This window comes from Giraffa tippelskirchi, chromosome 7, assembly GCF_054371585.1.
Source record: "Giraffa tippelskirchi isolate mGirTip1 chromosome 7, T2T-mGirTip1v1.2.pri, whole genome shotgun sequence".
In the NCBI taxonomy this organism is placed as follows: domain Eukaryota; kingdom Metazoa; phylum Chordata; class Mammalia; order Artiodactyla; family Giraffidae; genus Giraffa; species Giraffa tippelskirchi.
The window spans coordinates 42,813,082-42,830,267 of record NC_137281.1 but is presented as its reverse complement, the minus strand read 5'-3'; the positions used below and the strand labels follow the sequence as shown (position 1 = coordinate 42,830,267).

The 17,186-nt window shown below is 55.2% G+C and overlaps 1 protein-coding gene across 7 annotated transcripts in view; it reads right to left on the bottom strand.

Moving 5' to 3' along the window:
• The window catches only part of ZNF423 (zinc finger protein 423), a 469,528-nt gene that overhangs the window by 139,120 nt on the left and 313,222 nt on the right, over positions 1 to 17,186 (bottom strand). For all 7 annotated transcript variants that reach the window (XM_081517250.1, XM_081517248.1, XM_081517247.1 and 4 more), the window contains 2 exons: positions 9,583 to 12,797; positions 2,094 to 2,178 (listed from right to left, as the gene is read on the bottom strand). In XM_081517250.1, the coding sequence (XP_081373376.1) occupies positions 2,094 to 2,178; positions 9,583 to 12,797 (3,300 nt within the window). The remainder of the gene's footprint in view (positions 1 to 2,093; positions 2,179 to 9,582; positions 12,798 to 17,186) is intronic.

Genomic DNA, 17,186 nt, shown 5'->3' with positions numbered 1-17,186 from the left:
CGAAAAGGAAAGGTGGAAGGGAGAGAGGGGCAGGGAGAAACACCTTTGAAACCACTGTGGTCCAATTAGCCAGCCTCTCGCCCTTCGTGCTTACAAACAGGAGCACACATTAACACCTGCTACAAAAGCAAACATTTTGAGATATCTTCATCTTCACCTCCCCGACACCGCCGTGAAAGCGCTCTCGGCAGCCTGTGACTGACAGGGCGGTTTCCTTCCTCTGCTTCAGCGGGGGACTTTCAAACAGAAGAAATTAAAAAGTCAGCAGTCTCCCTGTCAGGCCGAACTCCCAGGGCCCTACCTGCCACCCCTGTGCTCCTCATGTCCCCCATCATTGAGGGAGTCCCACCAGGCACCCAGTTCGGGTCAGCACCTTCAGGACACCTGCCCCGAGTCAGTCACTGGGATGCTAGGCATCCAAACTCACTGAGTCTGGCGGGGACCCGGACACCGTTGCCTCCTTGAACACAGCTCCACGACAGAAGGACCTCTGCAGTGGTTCTTGGGATGTACAATGCAGATGATGGCACAGACATGCAACTCTCACAGGCTGGGGTGGGAGCAAGACTTTATACAACCACTTTGGAAATGTATTTGTCTGTATCTACTGAAAGGGTACCCACTCACATCCTATGACGCCCCAGTCTGAGTCCAAGAATATTCCCATTAAAACTGCGTGTACATGTTCACCAATGACTCGCACAAGAATGTTCACAGCAGCACACTATGTGAAACAATTCCACAAGGGAAACTACCCAGATGCCTATTAGGATGTGTATCAGGAATAGATAAACAGTGATGTGTTCACACAATGGGATAGCATCCACCAGTGAGAAGATCTGATCACAGTCAATAATATGAACAAGTAAAAGTCACCAGACACAAATGAGCAGAGACTGTGTGATCTCATTTATATAAAATGCAAAACCACCCCAAGTGACCTCTGCTGTTAGACAATAGGATGGTGACGCCCTTTTGCTGGGGGAAGGACCTGGAGAGGGTCGAGAGGGGCCTTTCTGAGACTGGGGAATGGTCTGTTTCTTTACCTGGGTGTTGGTTACCCAGGTGTGCTCAGTTTGTGAGGATCCACTGAGCTGGACATTTAAATGGACTTTTTTTTTTAAACACCAAAAACATTTTTGTATTGGGGTATAACAGATTAACAATGTTGTGATAGTTATAGGTGAACAGCGCGAAGGGGACTTTTTTTTAAACTATGGGATCAAGGGTTTTGGAAAAAAGTACTTGGTTGGCATAGCTGTTGTTAAAATTTTAATGAAAAGATGTCAGAGGCAGAAAAGTGGAGAGGAAGTAAGGGTCAGGATGTTCAACCCAGGATGGACCTCCCACCACTCAGACTGTGGAGGTCTTGGAGAAGGTGATCACACTTCCACCAAAGACCCAGAGCACCAAAACTCCAGGAGCTCCCAAGGCCCTTACTGCCAAACCCACGCCCTGGGCCAGCCCTGTGCCACCAGAAATCTATGCCCTCTTAAAGCTATGCCCTCGCAGCTGCCAGTGAGACCACACCCACCCACAGAAGACAAGGAAAACCTCAAAGCTTCCCTTCATCCCTTGGGCCAAGTGGGAGCACAATGGGACCTTGGAAGCTCCCTTTTAAAAAAGGCTGAATTTTCCAAAGTCCAAGACTGAAGAGGAATAGAAAAAGTAGCGAAATAACTTTGTAAGCATTCTGTTTTGACAATGTGCCTGAGGAACTGCCCACGCACGTTTGGTGGGGAAATGTGAGCGGTTAAATCTATTTGATGTCATGACATACAAAATTGAAGCATAATTGCCCCTGAGTGCCTGACAACTGGAAAGCACTTTGGTTCAGAAATGGAGGGAAATTTGTGCTGAGAAATGGGAGAGATTGTCAAAAGTTTGACTCTAATGTGAACGGAGCCGCAAAAAGAGGGTCCAGATGGAGAAAGTGCTCCAGCTCTGACATTTTTAGCCTCATTTGAAATGTCTCAGCAGCAGCAGCAGTGACTCCATCCTTTGAGCTAAAAGCCAGCAAAATGATGACCGGACCCGCACATTTCAGCCCCGAGGAGTGGCCACAGCCCAGGTGGGAGGAAACGCGCTCTTACCAATCATGTGGTTGGCAACGTGGATTTGGATCTCTCTCTCATTCTCGAAGGTCATCTGGCACTTGATGCATTGGTATGTCTTTTTCTGCGTGGAAACCAAAAGGAAAGGAGTTAGACAGTCAGAATGCAGAACAGAGCAGAAAGCAAAAGTTCCTGGAGGTCGTGGCTCAAGACTTCCTAGAATGGCTCTGATCTGCTCCTAGGTCTCTCCAGGCCATTCTCTTCCCACTTGCCTCTGACTCCAGCTCTGTGAGTCAGCCTCGCAGAGGGAAAGGGGTGACAGGCTCCATTTGAAGGAAGCTGCTTCTCTGCTGGCCCTGGGGAAACCCAGGGCCATCCCAAAGTAAGGGCACACAGGAAGAACCATGGAAAGGAAGCTGAGGCAGGCTAACCTGCCTGAAGCATGATCAGATTCACCTAGTAATCTTCCACCCATCTATGCTTGCTGCATCCACCCAACAGATCCACAGATCTGTTCATCCGTCTACCCGTCACCTGTCCATCGATCTACTCTCGGTCTACCCATCGATCCATCTACACACACCCATACATTCATCTAGCTGTCCACCTACCCATCCATCCATCTACCTAACCTGCCTACCCATCCATCCATTTAAATACACATACATCCATTCATTTATCTATCCATCCATCCAACCATCTATCCATCAATCTACCCATTCATTCACCTCCTATCCAATTTACCCATTTATCCATCTACACACACATTCACACACACACACCCATCCATCCATCCATCTATGCATCCATTTCTCTTTGCATCTAACTATGTACCTGCCCTAAGAACCAAGTGGACAAGCAGGGGAGACTGCTTCCATCATTTCTGACACTCAAGGGTGACTCAAGAATTCCTCACCTGCCCTTGACACATAAGGCCCCACGTCATCCTAGAGCTGGCTTCCACACAGGGGAGCTATGACCAAGTACTTTTGTGGGGAGGGGACAGAAAAATGGAAAACATAAAAAGTTTCAAAGCTTCTTGAAGATTGGTTCCAAAAAGTGGAGCTCCGCAGTGTGAAACCAGCCCACTGTGGACAGAGGTGGTGTTCCTAACTGGGGAGAAGGGCTGTGACTGTGGGTTTCTATGAAGGAAGAGGAATTCACAGTATCCAAGTTTTCTGAAGACCAATTTGTGTCCTGGAATAATGGTGCCTCCCTTGACCTCTGGAAAAAAAAGGCAAGACTGGATTTTTCAGCTGAGCACTGAGGCCCATCCCTCAATGATAGTGCCAGGATGAACCACCAGGGGACTCAGTTGTCTCAGCCCCACCTGAACTTGCCTGGTCCCATCTCTGGGACCTCTGGGATGCTGTTTCCTCCATCAGAATACCCTCTCCATCCTCAAGGCCTCTGTTCAAATGTCACTTCTTCTGAGAAGTGCTCTCTTCCCAACCCAGAGTGAGTTTAGGGTCTCCCCAGGCCCCTGAGTTCGTGCTGAAATCACCTAGTTGGGCCCCAAAGAGTTTGCTGTGGCCAATTAATTTGTCTGCTCCCCACTGCACTGTGAGAACCCAAGGGTCAGAATATGTTCTATCCACCCATGAGGTTCCAGCAAAGACCAAGCGCTTCGGAAGAATTTTTGAGCAGATGGGCAAAGTTGCAAAATAATATATGCCAAGCCGTCTATTAGGGCAGAAGGGATAAAGAGAAGCCATCCCTCAGTAACTAGGGATCCTGGACCCCACTACCCTGCACAGGACCCCACCCATTGAGCATCTAATAAGCACTGAACTTTCATCATGACTCTCAACTGCCGAGAGGCTGATGGACAGATGAATGGACAACCAACTGGAAGAACTGGTGCTGGAAGCTTCAGGCTCTGGGCGGGGTCTCTGCTCAGACTCCAGGACCGCCGCTGGTGAGACCAGAGGGCCTTGTCCTAGGTGCTTCTGGAGAACTAGGCATTTAGCATGTCCTCGGAGCAGCCATAGTGCTGGTCCAGGAAGCAGGCATTCAGCATAGACACACCCTGGGAAGAATGGGTGAGTCTGGGGGTGGGGGGGGACAAACTTGGGAGTCAGTCTCACAATGGGCAGAGGAGATTTAAAGCCAGAAGAGACAGTAGGGACTGAGGGCTTCTGAAGGGCATACCCTACCCTGGCTCAACTCCTGGTCTGTGCTCACGGAAAAGAAGGACCCTGAGTTTCTCCACCATCAGAATCATTCATCCCCTCACACATGTGTCACTCACTACTCTGCCCAGCCCATGTAAGAGTCCTTGACACTTAATGAATGATTGAATGAATGAATGAGTGAGTGAATGAACAAGTAAACGCAAGAATGAAGCACAGCCCAGGAAACTCCATGCCAAAGAAGCCCAGAGGAGACTGCTGGACAAGGAACACAGTGCCCCCACCTCCTGGCTAGAAGTTTCTAGAGGCCACAGCCATGGCTAGTCCAAAAGCACTGTTCCTCCTCAAGGAAATAAGTGAAGTGGGCTCATTGGGCTTGAAAGATAAGTCACCAGGAGCCTGAGCAGGACAAGAGGGTACCCCCCATATGTCCTCCAACCATATGGCCACCCCTTGGTGTCAGGAAAAGGAATGGACCCTGCCTTGTGGGGAGGCAGGCTCCGGGTAATGCCCAAGGGAGGGGTCACAGGAACTGCTGACCAAAGGGCCTGGGCGTTCACACATACATGCACAGACACACACACACATACACACAACCTGTATACACAGGCATAGACACGCATGGGAGGACATACACACATACTTGCAAGCATCCTATACACCTCATTCCAACTCACCAACACACAAAACCTTCATGGATACACCCACGGGTACACCACACAACCACACACACCAACTCACTCCCTGTAACACGGACACATAAGTGCGACACCTTTGGAGAAGTGGAAGCACCCTCATGGACCCCAAGTTCACGCAGCATTCCCAATAATACATGGGCTTTCAGTTCTCTCCCTGGACCCTGACAGCCACACCCACCACTCCCAAATGTACCCACAGATTCACAAGCAGCTGATGGCACAAGGGTGTGCACCAACCCTCACAGACACACATGTAGACACATAGGTATACACACTCACATTCACAGGCATACACACACCTGTACACGAAAGGGTTCACCAGCACCAACACTCAGTAAGGCTTGCTGCATACTCAGCTGTCCCCACAGATGGCCCTTCCGGCCAAGCACGTGAGGTCAGGGGTGCCCAGGGTTCATCATGCTGCTGGCGGGGCCGTGCATCCTCTAGGCTGAAGAGAACAGCTCAGGACTCTCCCTCCTGCTGCAACCCTGGCTGGCCCTCCATCCTCACCTCAACACCTTCTCTTGGCCTGTCTCCCTTTCTCTATCCCTCAAAGACCCCCATCTTCCTCTGGAGCCTCAGTTCCCACCAGGAGACGTAACCACAGAAAGGTAGAACTTGGCATTCAAAGCACCTCCTCGGACATTAGCCCTTTCTGCAGGGCCAAGCCCAGGAGAACCAGAGTTGAGCCCGAGACTTTGGCCAGGGCTGCCTCCCCTAGCGTGGCCCCGTGCAACCTCAGAGGGGCCCAGGGCAGAAAGAGAACACAGCTGGGGATGTGGAGATAGGAGAGGAGAAGGAAGGAGAGGGGAGAGACAGCCACTGCCGCTGAATCCCCTGATCATGACTGCAGCCCACGTTTACTGAGCACCTACTATGTGCAGGCACTGTTTGTTCTGAATATTCGCAATGACTCTGCAAGCTCCCCTTCAGGGATGGAGAAAGCAGAGTTTCGAACACTGATAAGCAAGGGCACTGGGATTCAACCACGTGCAGGCACCCTCCAGAGCCACTGCCTGAGCTGCCTTCTTGGCTCCATGCCCCAGACCACCCCAGACAGTCTTGACTGGGGTGACAGAAAGCTGTCACCTGGACAAGCCCCTGAACCCAGCCATCTGTTTGCTCTGTAGTAAGATGTAGCACATGAGCACCCAGGCTAGCCCCCCACCCTGGGCAGCATGAGGCACTGTGGCAATCTGGTGAGTTGATGAGGGCTGGGGTCTGCCCACAAGGGGCTGGAGCTGGGGCGATGTTGTTATTACTCATAAATAGAGGGGGAGGCGGAAACCTCAGTGCTTCACGCTCCAGCTGACAGCAGCCTCGGCCCCACGGGAACCCAGTCCTCAGAGAGCCGGTTGCTATGGATACACTCCCGAGGGTCCCAGCCTGCCAGCCCCCAAGCCCCTGTGCAGCCCCCAGGGTCTGCTCTCACACGCGTAAGTCCTGGGGGAGAGAGGGGTGGGCGAGCAGACAGCTGGGCCCCTGCCCCCAGGCGTGCCCAGGCAGGGGGCAAGGCCCCAGAGGCTGTGCCTCTGCTGGGGAGGTGCCCAAGCTTTGTCTAGCTCCTTTCTGCAAATGGCCCATCTGCCCAGGCCTCTGGACGTGAATGTCAGCTCCCTCTTCTCTCACAAGCCAGGGACAGGGGCAGAAAGCCCGGCCAGGCTGCCTGTGAACAAGCCCCCTCAGGTTTGAAGTCCTGCACTGCCTCACACAGCTATGCACCCCTGGGTGTGTGGCTCCATCTCTCTAAGCCTGGGCCCCCTCTTTGCCAAAGCAAAGGTCACAGCAAAGGTCCAGGGTGTTACCAGGAAAACAATATAAGAGTGGGTATTTACACAGTAGGGGCTTTACGAAGTGGTGCTTGATACCGGACACAGAGCAGAGACTGGGAAGGAGGAGGCTTCAATAGCCAAAGGCTTTGGGGGCTAGAGGCAGCCCTGTGACCAGCAGATGTGGGCAGGAATGGGGCTGGAGAGCACCTGGGAGCAGGACACGTAGCCGCCCAGCCCTGCCACACTGTCCCACCACCTGTGCACCAGGCTGACCACCCCGAACCCCAACCTTGCAACCAGGATGGGCTCCAGAGGTGCTGGCTGGAGGGCTGGTCAAGAGCTCAGGTTGGGGTGCCACACTCTTCCCGGGCTCAACTCCCATCTCTGCCTCTTGATATCAAGGGGCTCACAGCAAACTACCTAATGGTTCCTTGCCTCCTTTTCCTCATCTGGAGAGTGAGTGTTCTAAGGAATAAATAGAAAGTGCCTGGCTCATCCTTATTCCTCAATCAGTGTGAGCTGTGATTATAAACGAGAAAATAATAAGTGATGGTTACTACATGCCCAGCATGTCTTGACTCATTTACTCCCAGGGCAAAACATGGAGGTCAGCACAGGAAACAGTCACAGTATTTGACACTGAGGTGGAACAGGCACCTGCTAGTCAGAGCAGTGGAGAAGGCAATGGCACCCCACTCCAGTACTCTTGCCTGGGAAACCCCATGGACGGAGGAGCCTGGTAGGCTGCAGCCCACGAGGTCGCGAAGAGTTGGACACGACTGAGTGACTTCACTTTCACTTTTCACTTTCATGCACTGGAGGAGGAAATGGCAACCCACTCCAGTATTCTTGCCTGGAGAATCCCAAGGATGGAGGAGCCTGGTGGGCTGCCGTCTATGGAGTCGCACAGAGTCGGACACGACTGACGTGACTTAGCGGCGGCAGCAGCAGCAGCCAGAGCAGATGCTGGTTAAGAAACAGAACAGCCCCTCGGTCCCTCCCAGGTGATGCTGGCTTTGGAGACAGACACCATTGAGACTACTATTACTAATACTACTGTACCGTTATTACTATTACCCTTTGGCTTTACCCAGGTGGCGCTAGTGGTAAAGAACTCTTCTGCCAATGCAGGAGACATAAGAGACCAGGGTTTGATCCCTGGGTCAGGAAGATCCCCTGGGGGAGGGTATGGCAACCCGCTCCAGCATTCTTGCCTGGAGAATCCCATAGACAGAGGAGCCTGGTGGGCTAAGGTCCATAGGATTGCAAAGAGTCGTACATGACTGAGGCGGCATAGTGTGCACTGGCTTACAGGTGAAGACAGAGGCCCAGAAAGGTCAAATCACAGATGGGTAGGCAGGCCCTCTGCCCTCCACGGCTGAAACTCTCCCCAGTCCACCCACACTGGCCAGCCAGCAAGCTGAGGATTGGGGGGACAGAGCTGGACAGCGGTGAGTGCACTGTGCTCAGGACTGCTAAAGGGTGACCCAGTGGATCCTTACCTAGAGGACTCGCTCAGTCAAAAGGCCTTGAGAAAGTGGTCCATCTCTGACTCTCCTTGGCTGCCAGGCACCCCAGAAATAATGGGTGCTCAGGACAAATTCAATCAAGCAATCAACTTTGAAAGGAGCCCTCTGCTCCAGGCGGGCATTTGAAAGGCCTCGGGCCCCAGGTGGAAGCATGGCTCTGTTCTCATTCAGACGTTTTTCTCTGCAGCTGGGTGATCTTGGTCAGGCCCTGCAGCTCGCTGGGCAGGGAAGCTGGGCAGGAGACCCCTTAAGGGCCCCACTGCGGATTCTCCCTTCAGCCTCTCCAGCCCTCCTTCTCTCTCACTCTCTCCTCCCTACCCCCATCCCCAGCAAAATCCCAGAGTCTCAGGCCCCTGTCCGATCCCACAGTGAACACCTTCACAAACATCCCTGTCTTCCAAGGACCCGTGGCAGGTGGCCCTTTCCCAAAGCCTGCTTCCCTGCCAGCGGCACCAGCAGTGGCCATCGAAGGACAGATGCCTCCAAGATCGGCTTGGCACCTCCTCGGTCTGGAAACAGATACACAGACTTCACGGGAGTCCCCGGGCCTGCTCTGTCTGACACCAGGGGCCACACAGTCTCCAGCAGGTGCCCCACAGTCACCACTCCCAGGGCCCACGTGGACCCTCTAGTAGCTCAGACTTCCCCTGCCTTGCTGAATCCCACTGGTTATAGGCGTATGGCTCCCCTGGGTCTAGCAGCCCCAGTGCAGGGTCTGTTTCTGGCTCTCCTTGGCTACCAGACATCCCCAAAATAAAAGATGCTCAGGACAAATGTGCTCGATCAGTTAGTAACTGGAAACATTCCGAGGGCTTCCATGTACCAGCTCTAATGCTGATGATAATAGTACCAGTTGATGATTACTGCTAGCATGACGGGGCCCTAAGTGCCAAGTGCCAAGTCCTTTATGTGTATGTTACCTTTACAAACTGTCAAAGGATTCCTAAATCTAAAGCCCAAAGAACAGAGTGGCTTGCCCAAGAAAACCCAGTAAGCACATAAGTAAGTCCACCCCCTGATCAATGACCAAGATGACCTGACCTCCAACACTGACAGAGTACTCACTGTATCAACCCTTCACCTACACTATGCCACGGGTCCCTCACAACAATTCTATGACTTCGAGACAATTATTATTCCCATTTTACAGATGAGCACTTGACAAATGAGACCCAGGGTGATACATGCCATGTCCCGCTGGAAGGGAGATGGCATGCACTGGGATCTGAACTCGGACTCTACTGCGATCATCAGATGTGCTTAACCGCTGGAGGAGGGCCATGCTTCTCCGGTCAGCGACTAGAAGGGAAACGCAGAGCTTGGCAAGCAGCCTCTTGTGGGCATGCGCGGAGCCCCAGGGAGCGGGGGTGGGGCAGGCTGGGGCCTGCTGTACTTACCCGGGGCACTGGCGACGTCTGGGCGCCTTTCCGGGGCCCACTGGTCTCCGGGGTGAGGTCACGGTGGTCCACCTGCATGTGGCTCTCCAGGTCCTCCGCGCTCTCAAACTTGACACTGCACTCGGGGCAGCGGAGGCCGGCGCAGGGCCGGTCGGCAGGCTCGGGCGGGGCCAGGCCGCCCACCTGTCCGTTGGAGCTGCGGGCCATGCAGCCGGCGCAGAGGCCGTAGGGGAGCCCGTTGACGTCGAGCTTCACCAGGTCCTGCTTGCTGCGGAACTCTTTGAGGCACAGGGCACACTTGTAGAGCTTCTGCAGCCCCTGGCCGTTGGGGGAGGACGCAGCCGAGCTGCCCGCCAGCTTCTGCATGTGGAAGGTGCCGTGGATCTTGAGCTCGAGCGTGGAGGTGACCGTCTGCATGCAGACCACGCAGCGGAAGCCTGTGAGGGAGTTGCGCAGGTCGGGGTGCATCTGGCAGTGCTCGATGAACTCCTCCTCGCTCTGCAGGGGCATCTTGCAGATGCGGCAGGTGCCCGTGTCCAGGCTCTTGCTGTGGGTCACCTTGTGCTCGGTGAGCGTCAGCAGCGAGGGGAAACGCTCGCCGCAGATGGGGCACATGTAGTGCTTGGCGGGGCCCCGGTGGGTCTGCAGGTGCTCCCGGAGCCCGTTCTCCGAGAAGAAAGTCCGCGAGCACACGTTGCACTTGTGGCTGCCCTTGATGAACTCGGCCTTCTTCCGCGAGCCGTCATCCTCGCCCGGCCGGATGTTGTGGTCCCGCAGCCGGTGGTTCTGCAGCAGCACCTCCATGGTGTAGGCCGCCCCGCAGATGTCGCAGCCGTACATGGGCTCCGACGCATCCACGTCGTCCTCGCTAGCCTCGTGGCTGTTGGGCGCCTCGGGGTTCTTCAGCAGCACGCCCGGCAGGTCGGCCGGCTCGGCCTTCTTGGCGGCGGCCGGGGGCACCCCGTTGGCAGTGCCGTTCTCGGCCGCCGCATCGAACACGCAGTGCTTCTCCCGCAGGTGCTTCTCCAGCAGGATGATGGCATGGAAGGCCTTGCTGCAGAACTTGCAGTTGTACTTCTTGCTGTGCGTGGTGATGTGGCACTGCAGCTCCACCTCAGTGCTGAAGGTCTCCCCACAGAAGATGCACTTGTGGGCCCTGGCCGGGTTGCCCAGGTGGCTGTGCTTGACATGCACCTGCAGGTCGGCCTCCTTGCGGAAGTCCCAGTTGCAGGCCGTGCAGCGGAACATCTTCTTTTCGTTGCTGTGCTTCACCGCCAGGTGCACCTGGATGGACACCTTGGAGTCAAAGACCTCCTGACACAGGGTGCAGTGGTAGAGCACAAAGGTGTGCATGTCCAGCAGGTGCTTCTGCAGGTCGTCCACCGAGGAGAACTGCTTGTCGCAGCTCTCGCACACGTAGTGGGTGGACGTGGTCATGTAGTGCACGGTCAGGTGCTGCAGCAGGGACTCCTGCGAGTCGAAGTCCTCCTTGCACTGGGGGCATGCCTGCTTCCGCAGCAGCAGCTCCAGGTGCAGCTTCAGGTGGGTCTGGAAGCTCTCGAAGTTGGAGAACTTGAGGTCGCACTGGTTGCATGGGTACTCGCCATTGGAGATGGAATTGGCACTTGCCGAGAGCCGCTGCCGCTTCGGAGAAGACACCTCCACGTCTGACGAGACCGGGCTCTGCTCTGCCTTGGACTTCTTACTGTGGGCCAGCGGGATGTTCTTGTGGTTCTCCTTGATGTGCTTGGTGAGCTTCAGGATGGAGCCGAAGATGGGCGAGTTGGTGCAGTAGGGGCAGGAGTAGACCTCCATGAAGGACTGCGTGGGCTGCACGACCGGGGACTCCAGCTTGGCACTGCCCATGCTACAGTGGGCCTGCTGGATGTGCTCCGTGAGGGAGGATTCGGTCAGGAAGCCCATGGAGCACTGGTTGCAGAAGAAGGCGTTGTTGCCGTCGGGCGGGTTGGCGTTGGGGCCGCAGTGGGAGACCCGGATGTGCTCCTGCAGGCTGTTGATGTCAGCAAACATCTCAGGGCAGTAGTTGCAGTGGAAAGCGGAGATGCTGCCGAACTGCATCACGGGGTACGCATGGTTCTTGTGCAGCTTGCGGACGTGCTCGTTGAGGTTGTAGAGGGTAGGCATGGAGTCCAGGCAGATCTGACACGTGTGGCTCTGCTGCGGCTTATCTGCGTGGATGGTCTTCAGGTGGATCTCCAGCACGGCCAGGCTGTTGAAGTCCCGCTTGGAGCAGTAGGGGCAGCTGTAGACCACCTTGGACCAGCCCTGCCCGTCATCCCGCATTTTCTTCTGGCCCCGCAGCGGCTTCAGGGTGGAGTCCGGGGTGGAGCCTCGCTCCACGGAGGCGCTGGAGTCCGGCGTGGCGCTGCTCATAGAGGCCACGCTGCCCAGCACGGGGTCGGGGCTGACGCTGTGGTTGCTGGAATCGGGCTGCCGGTGGCTGTCCAGGTGGCAGTAGACACCCTCCACGGAGGAGAACTGCTCGGGGCACATGGGGCACTTGTGTTTCTGGTTGGCGTGGGCTTGGTGGATGTGGGCGAGCAGCGCGTTCTCGTCGACGAAGACCTCGGGGCAGTGGATGCACTGCAGGTCGGCCTTCTCGGAGAGCTGGGGGTGGCGGGTGAGCACGTGCTTCTCCAGCTCCTCGGTCTGGCTGAACGTGTCCTCGCAGTAGTCGCACATGAAGTCGTCCTTCTTGGCCTCCTTCTCCGACTTGGCCAGGTGCTCCTTGTTCTTCTTGTGGGCCTGCATGTGGCTCTGCAGCGAGCTGGTGGAGGAGAAGCCGCGCTTGCAGACGGTGCACTTGAAGGGCTTGCTGGAGCTGTGGGTCTTCAGGTGGATCTTGAGGTGGTCGCTGCGGGAGAAGGCTGCCTCGCACTCGTGACAGTGGTATTTCTTGTCGCCTGTGTGCAGCTTGATGTGCCGGTCGCGGCTCCTCTTGTGCTTGAAGAGGCGGCTGCAGTAGGTGCACTTGAACGGCAGCTTGTCGCTGTGGATCTGCTCGTGCCTTTTCAAGTAGCTCAGGCGGATGAAGGACTTGTCGCAGAACTGGCAAGGGTAGGGCAGGCCCGTGCCCCCTTCCTCCTCACCCAGGCCCAGGTCACACCCATCTCCGATCATCTGCGTGGGTGACGCAACATCCTTGCTGGAGGGAGACGAGGCCACCCAGGAGAGTTGTGGGTCGTCGTCACCATCTGCGGGGGGGAGGGGGGGGCGGTGGGGAAGGCAGAAAGGAGATTAGAGGCAATTCCCAGGGCCGCGAGAAACAAGGACGGAGCCAGCTTTTCGACAGCTCGCGGGCTGAGGCTGTGCAGCTGGCCAACTGCTACGGGGGAGTGGGAGGAGGGAGTCCGGGGGGGCCGGAAGTGTGTGGACATGCGGGCCTTCCAATCTGCCGAGGGGGTGGCAGAGGGGCAGCAGGGTTCGGAGGGGAGGTGCCTTTCCCCTCAGCAACACCTGCCTGGGGCCTCGCTGGATGTGGTACCCACCCCCTAACAGGAGCTAAGGTCTCAGCCATTTCCCTGATTGGGGGAGAGGGGTGCGGGGGGGCTGGGGAAAAAAGTCACCAGACATGACCTCACAGACCATCAGGCCAAAAGGAAGTAAGTCCCATCATCTGATCAAGACACGGGGCTTGACTCCCCGCTGCAGCCTGTAGCCTGAGTGGGAAATCCCACTGGCTGCAATGGGCGTGGGCAAAACTTTACAAGAAAGTAAAATGCATTTTTAATGAATTCAGCCATGCTACATTCCACGGGGAAGGGGGACTGATAAAGTTGGGACTGCTGCTCAGGTGCACATGGACATAAGAGGCGGAAGGACCTCAGGCCCAAGGGCACAAGCAGGGGTAGGGGACTTGGGAAGGAGCCAAGGGGCTCTCAGCTCAAACCATCCCAAGGTTGGTGGTCTTCTTTGTTCCCCTCCACCGCTGGATTTTCCCCACGTCCACTCAGAACCCCGGGAGATGGCCCGAAGGAGCAGTGATCAGAGGTGGGGCCAGGACCCAGATGGCCTCAGAGCTCAGAGCCTCATGGGCCCTTAAATCCACTGTGGTGGGGGCGGGGGGGGGCTTGCACAAACAACTGGTGTGGCCCACCCTCCCCAGGGGCAGGGGCCACCCCCTCCCCAAGCTCCCTGCCTTGGCTGGCCAGGCCAGCCTAAGAGGAAAACTAAACCAACTAGGGGTTGGCCGTTTCTGGAAAAAACAAAGGCACACTGGACCCAGCAACTTAAACCAGTGAAGTTTCCTGAGACGCAGCAGGGGTTGAACCAACGCAGCCTGAGCGGGGAGTGAGTTCCATGGCTCAGGTTTCGTGTTGGGTGGATTTAAGACTTAATAATGAATGAAAGAGACCGCAGGCTGCTATGGACAGGAGAGAGACAAACGAAAGCTCAGATTCGGCTGCACTGACCTTGCTCTTCTAACCCCGAGGAAACAGACCACTGTCCCGCCTCTCCGGCCCCCAGCCAGCCTGGTTGAGTCTTCAGAAAAGCCCTCACAGATGTAACCCAGAAATTCTTGGCTAGAGGCAGCCCAGATCCTCTAGAAGGGAAAGGCAGGGGACCTCACTCCCAGGCTGGGCAAGCACCGCTCATATGCCTGCACACAGAAACACACTCACACACACATACAGCTCATACAGCACTCCTGCAACTCACATGTGAACTCCAACACACTAACACACACTCACACAGTCACACACAGTCATACACACCATCACAACCACACAATCACATATAGTCACATACTCTCTCTCTCATATGTACACACATCCATTCCCACGTTATCACTTCCACATACACACACAGGCTTGAACATACACCCACACTCACCTGCAGACACAAACACACACACCATCATGAAGGTGCGGCTCAGACCGGGGGTCCTGCACCCCCAGGCTCTCACAACTGCCAATCCTAAGACTTGAAGAGACAACAAGGCCTGCTGGAGGGTCTTCCAGGGCCCCTCAGAGCTGGCTCTGAGCCTGCTCCTAGGCCCTACCCCCCATCCTGGTGCCTGCCCGGGCCCTTGGCCCCGACCCCGTGAAGATGTGCCTGACCCCAGCTGGCACGGCTAGCAGAGCTCTGCCTGGAAGGATGCTGTTCTCCAAAGCTGCCGGCCCAGAGTCCAGATCTCTCTGCAGTCTCCCCGCCCCCAAAGCCCAGTCACCCAACCCAGCATGGGGTGCCTCCCAGAATGAGGGCACCCGCTCCCCTGGGGGCCTCATGTTATGGGGCCTTTGGATGGGAAGGACCCAGCGCTGCCAGCTCCTTGGATTAGATGTGGCAGGAGGCGCCCCAGCCCCCTCCTGGTAATTCCTGGCTCTTGCCAGCTGGCTCCTCGGGGTGCAGACAAAGGGACCCAAGGGAGGAGATGGCTGGAGCTGGGGAAGCTGGGGGACCCGCTTGCCCCTGGCCCCTGGTCTGGATCCACTGGCTTTTTATTATTTTGATGTCTCAGTTCAGACTCGTGCAAGCTGCCATGGAGCCTTTCCTGTGTGCGGCACTAAGGGCTGTCTCCAGCACAGAGGAGGTGGGGACCAGGGCCCCTCCCACTGGACAGACAAGGAAACTGGGGCACAGCCACGTGAGGCCCCCCCAGGGAAGAACAGTGCCAGGCCTGTCCGCTGTCAGGCCCCTTGACACAGGTCAATCATGCAAGACACCTGCATAGGTGAGACCAAGAGAGGGGGCCCCGTGACAAGCTCCCAAGCAGCCACAGTCTGACTCTTCTCTGAGCCCCGACAGGGCCACCGGGATGGCCCACTGTCTGCATTGTGGGGAGGCGCTCCCGAGGCCCAGGAGGTGTCAAAGCTGGCTGACAAGTGGAGGATCCGGGCTCAAAAGCCAGCCGGTCCATGGGTGAGAAGCGCAAGGAAGACACCTGACCCGAAAGACCAAGCCTGCACACGTCTCTCATTCACTTTGTCCAAGGATGCGAGCAGACACCTGTCACCCCACGAGCGCGCCTCTAAACTCTAAGTCAGCTCACACATCTGAAACAGAGATGCACCGTGAGGGGTGGATGAGAAAATTTAATGTGAAGAAGCACTCTTATTCCATTCACATGAACTGTCCAGACCAGGCCCATCTGTAGAGACAGAAAGCAGATTAGTGATTGCCTGAGGCCAGAGGAGGGAGCAGGGACTGACTGCAAATGGGCAAGAGGCGTCCTTCAGAGATCATGGAAATGCCTGCAAGCTGGACTGCAGCGAGGGCTGCACAGCTCTGTGAATTTACTAAACGTCACTGAACTGCTCACTTAAAACAAGGGAGTGTTACGATATGCAAATTATACTTCAACAAAGCTGATAAACAAAAGCGCTATTTGGCCAATAATCATAATTAGCACTAATGAGTACCACTAGTGCTAATAGAATTAGCAGCTACATTTAGTGAGCATGTCCCGAGTGCCAGCACTGTGCTAAGTGCTTCTATTACCGCAATTAATACTCTCCTTTCATCCTCCCATCGGTAACATCCCATTTTTGAGATGAGGTGGCTGAGACTCAGAGAGGTGAGTAACTTGCCTTCAGTCACACAGCCGGAAGCCAGGATCTCAGGGTCTACTCTCCCCTGCACTCCCTCAACCACCCAGAAGCAGGGTCAACCTGCCCCAGCACCACAGCCCTCTGAGGTTCATCACGGGGCTGCTCGGCTGGCTTTATTTTTCTGTAAACAAGTCTCAAAACTACAGCAGAGCACATTATTTTGGGAGCAACAAACTGAGCAACTGCTGAGATTATAATCATCTGAATTGAAATAAGGCTCCTTAAACTGAAAAGGCCCAATCAGGGGAAATGGGCATGTTGACAAATAAAAGACCCAACTCAGATTGCCCTGTTTAAAGCCTTTTACTCTCACAACATTTAACCTTGGCTGCTGCCATCCGTCCCATCCCTCCAGATGCATTTTGTGTGAGGGGCACTTAGCTTACTGTTCTAGGAGCAGGCTGGAGAGAGGACCAGGGCCAGCACACTCAGGATGGATGCGCAGGGGAGGGGTCGGCAGAAGGGGGGGTCCTTACAGCAGCCACGCTCCCCTCGTGCTGTTAGACATCACACAAATGAAACCGGTGCAGCACACACCCTTGGGCAGACTGCAGAAAGGGAAGGGGTGCAGAAACGGGATGAAGGCAATCCCGAGATCCCGTTCAACTTGAACATTTCAGAACTCAAGAAGGTAAATTCAAGGAAAGACCAGCTGTACCAGCCACCTTTTCATTTCCAAGTAAATGCTTTGATAGATTCTACTATGTGCCAGGCATTCTTTTAACTCATTCAGTCCTCTCAATAGCCCAATGAGGTAGGCACTACTATTATTATTTCCCTGTTCACGTGAGAAAACAGGCACAGAGAGGCTGAGTAACTTGCCTAAAGCCACACAGCTTGCAGGCAGGAGAGCCAGGATTCAAACCTAGTTAGTTGGTTCTGAGTTGGTGCTTTCACCCACCAGGCTGTGTGTGTGTGTGCTCAGTCACTCAGTTGTGTCCGACTCTTTGATCCACCATGCTACCCCGCTTCTAAGTTTTGGGAGAGAGTACGGTCACAGCAGAAGATCAAGAGGGAAACCCAGTGACTAAT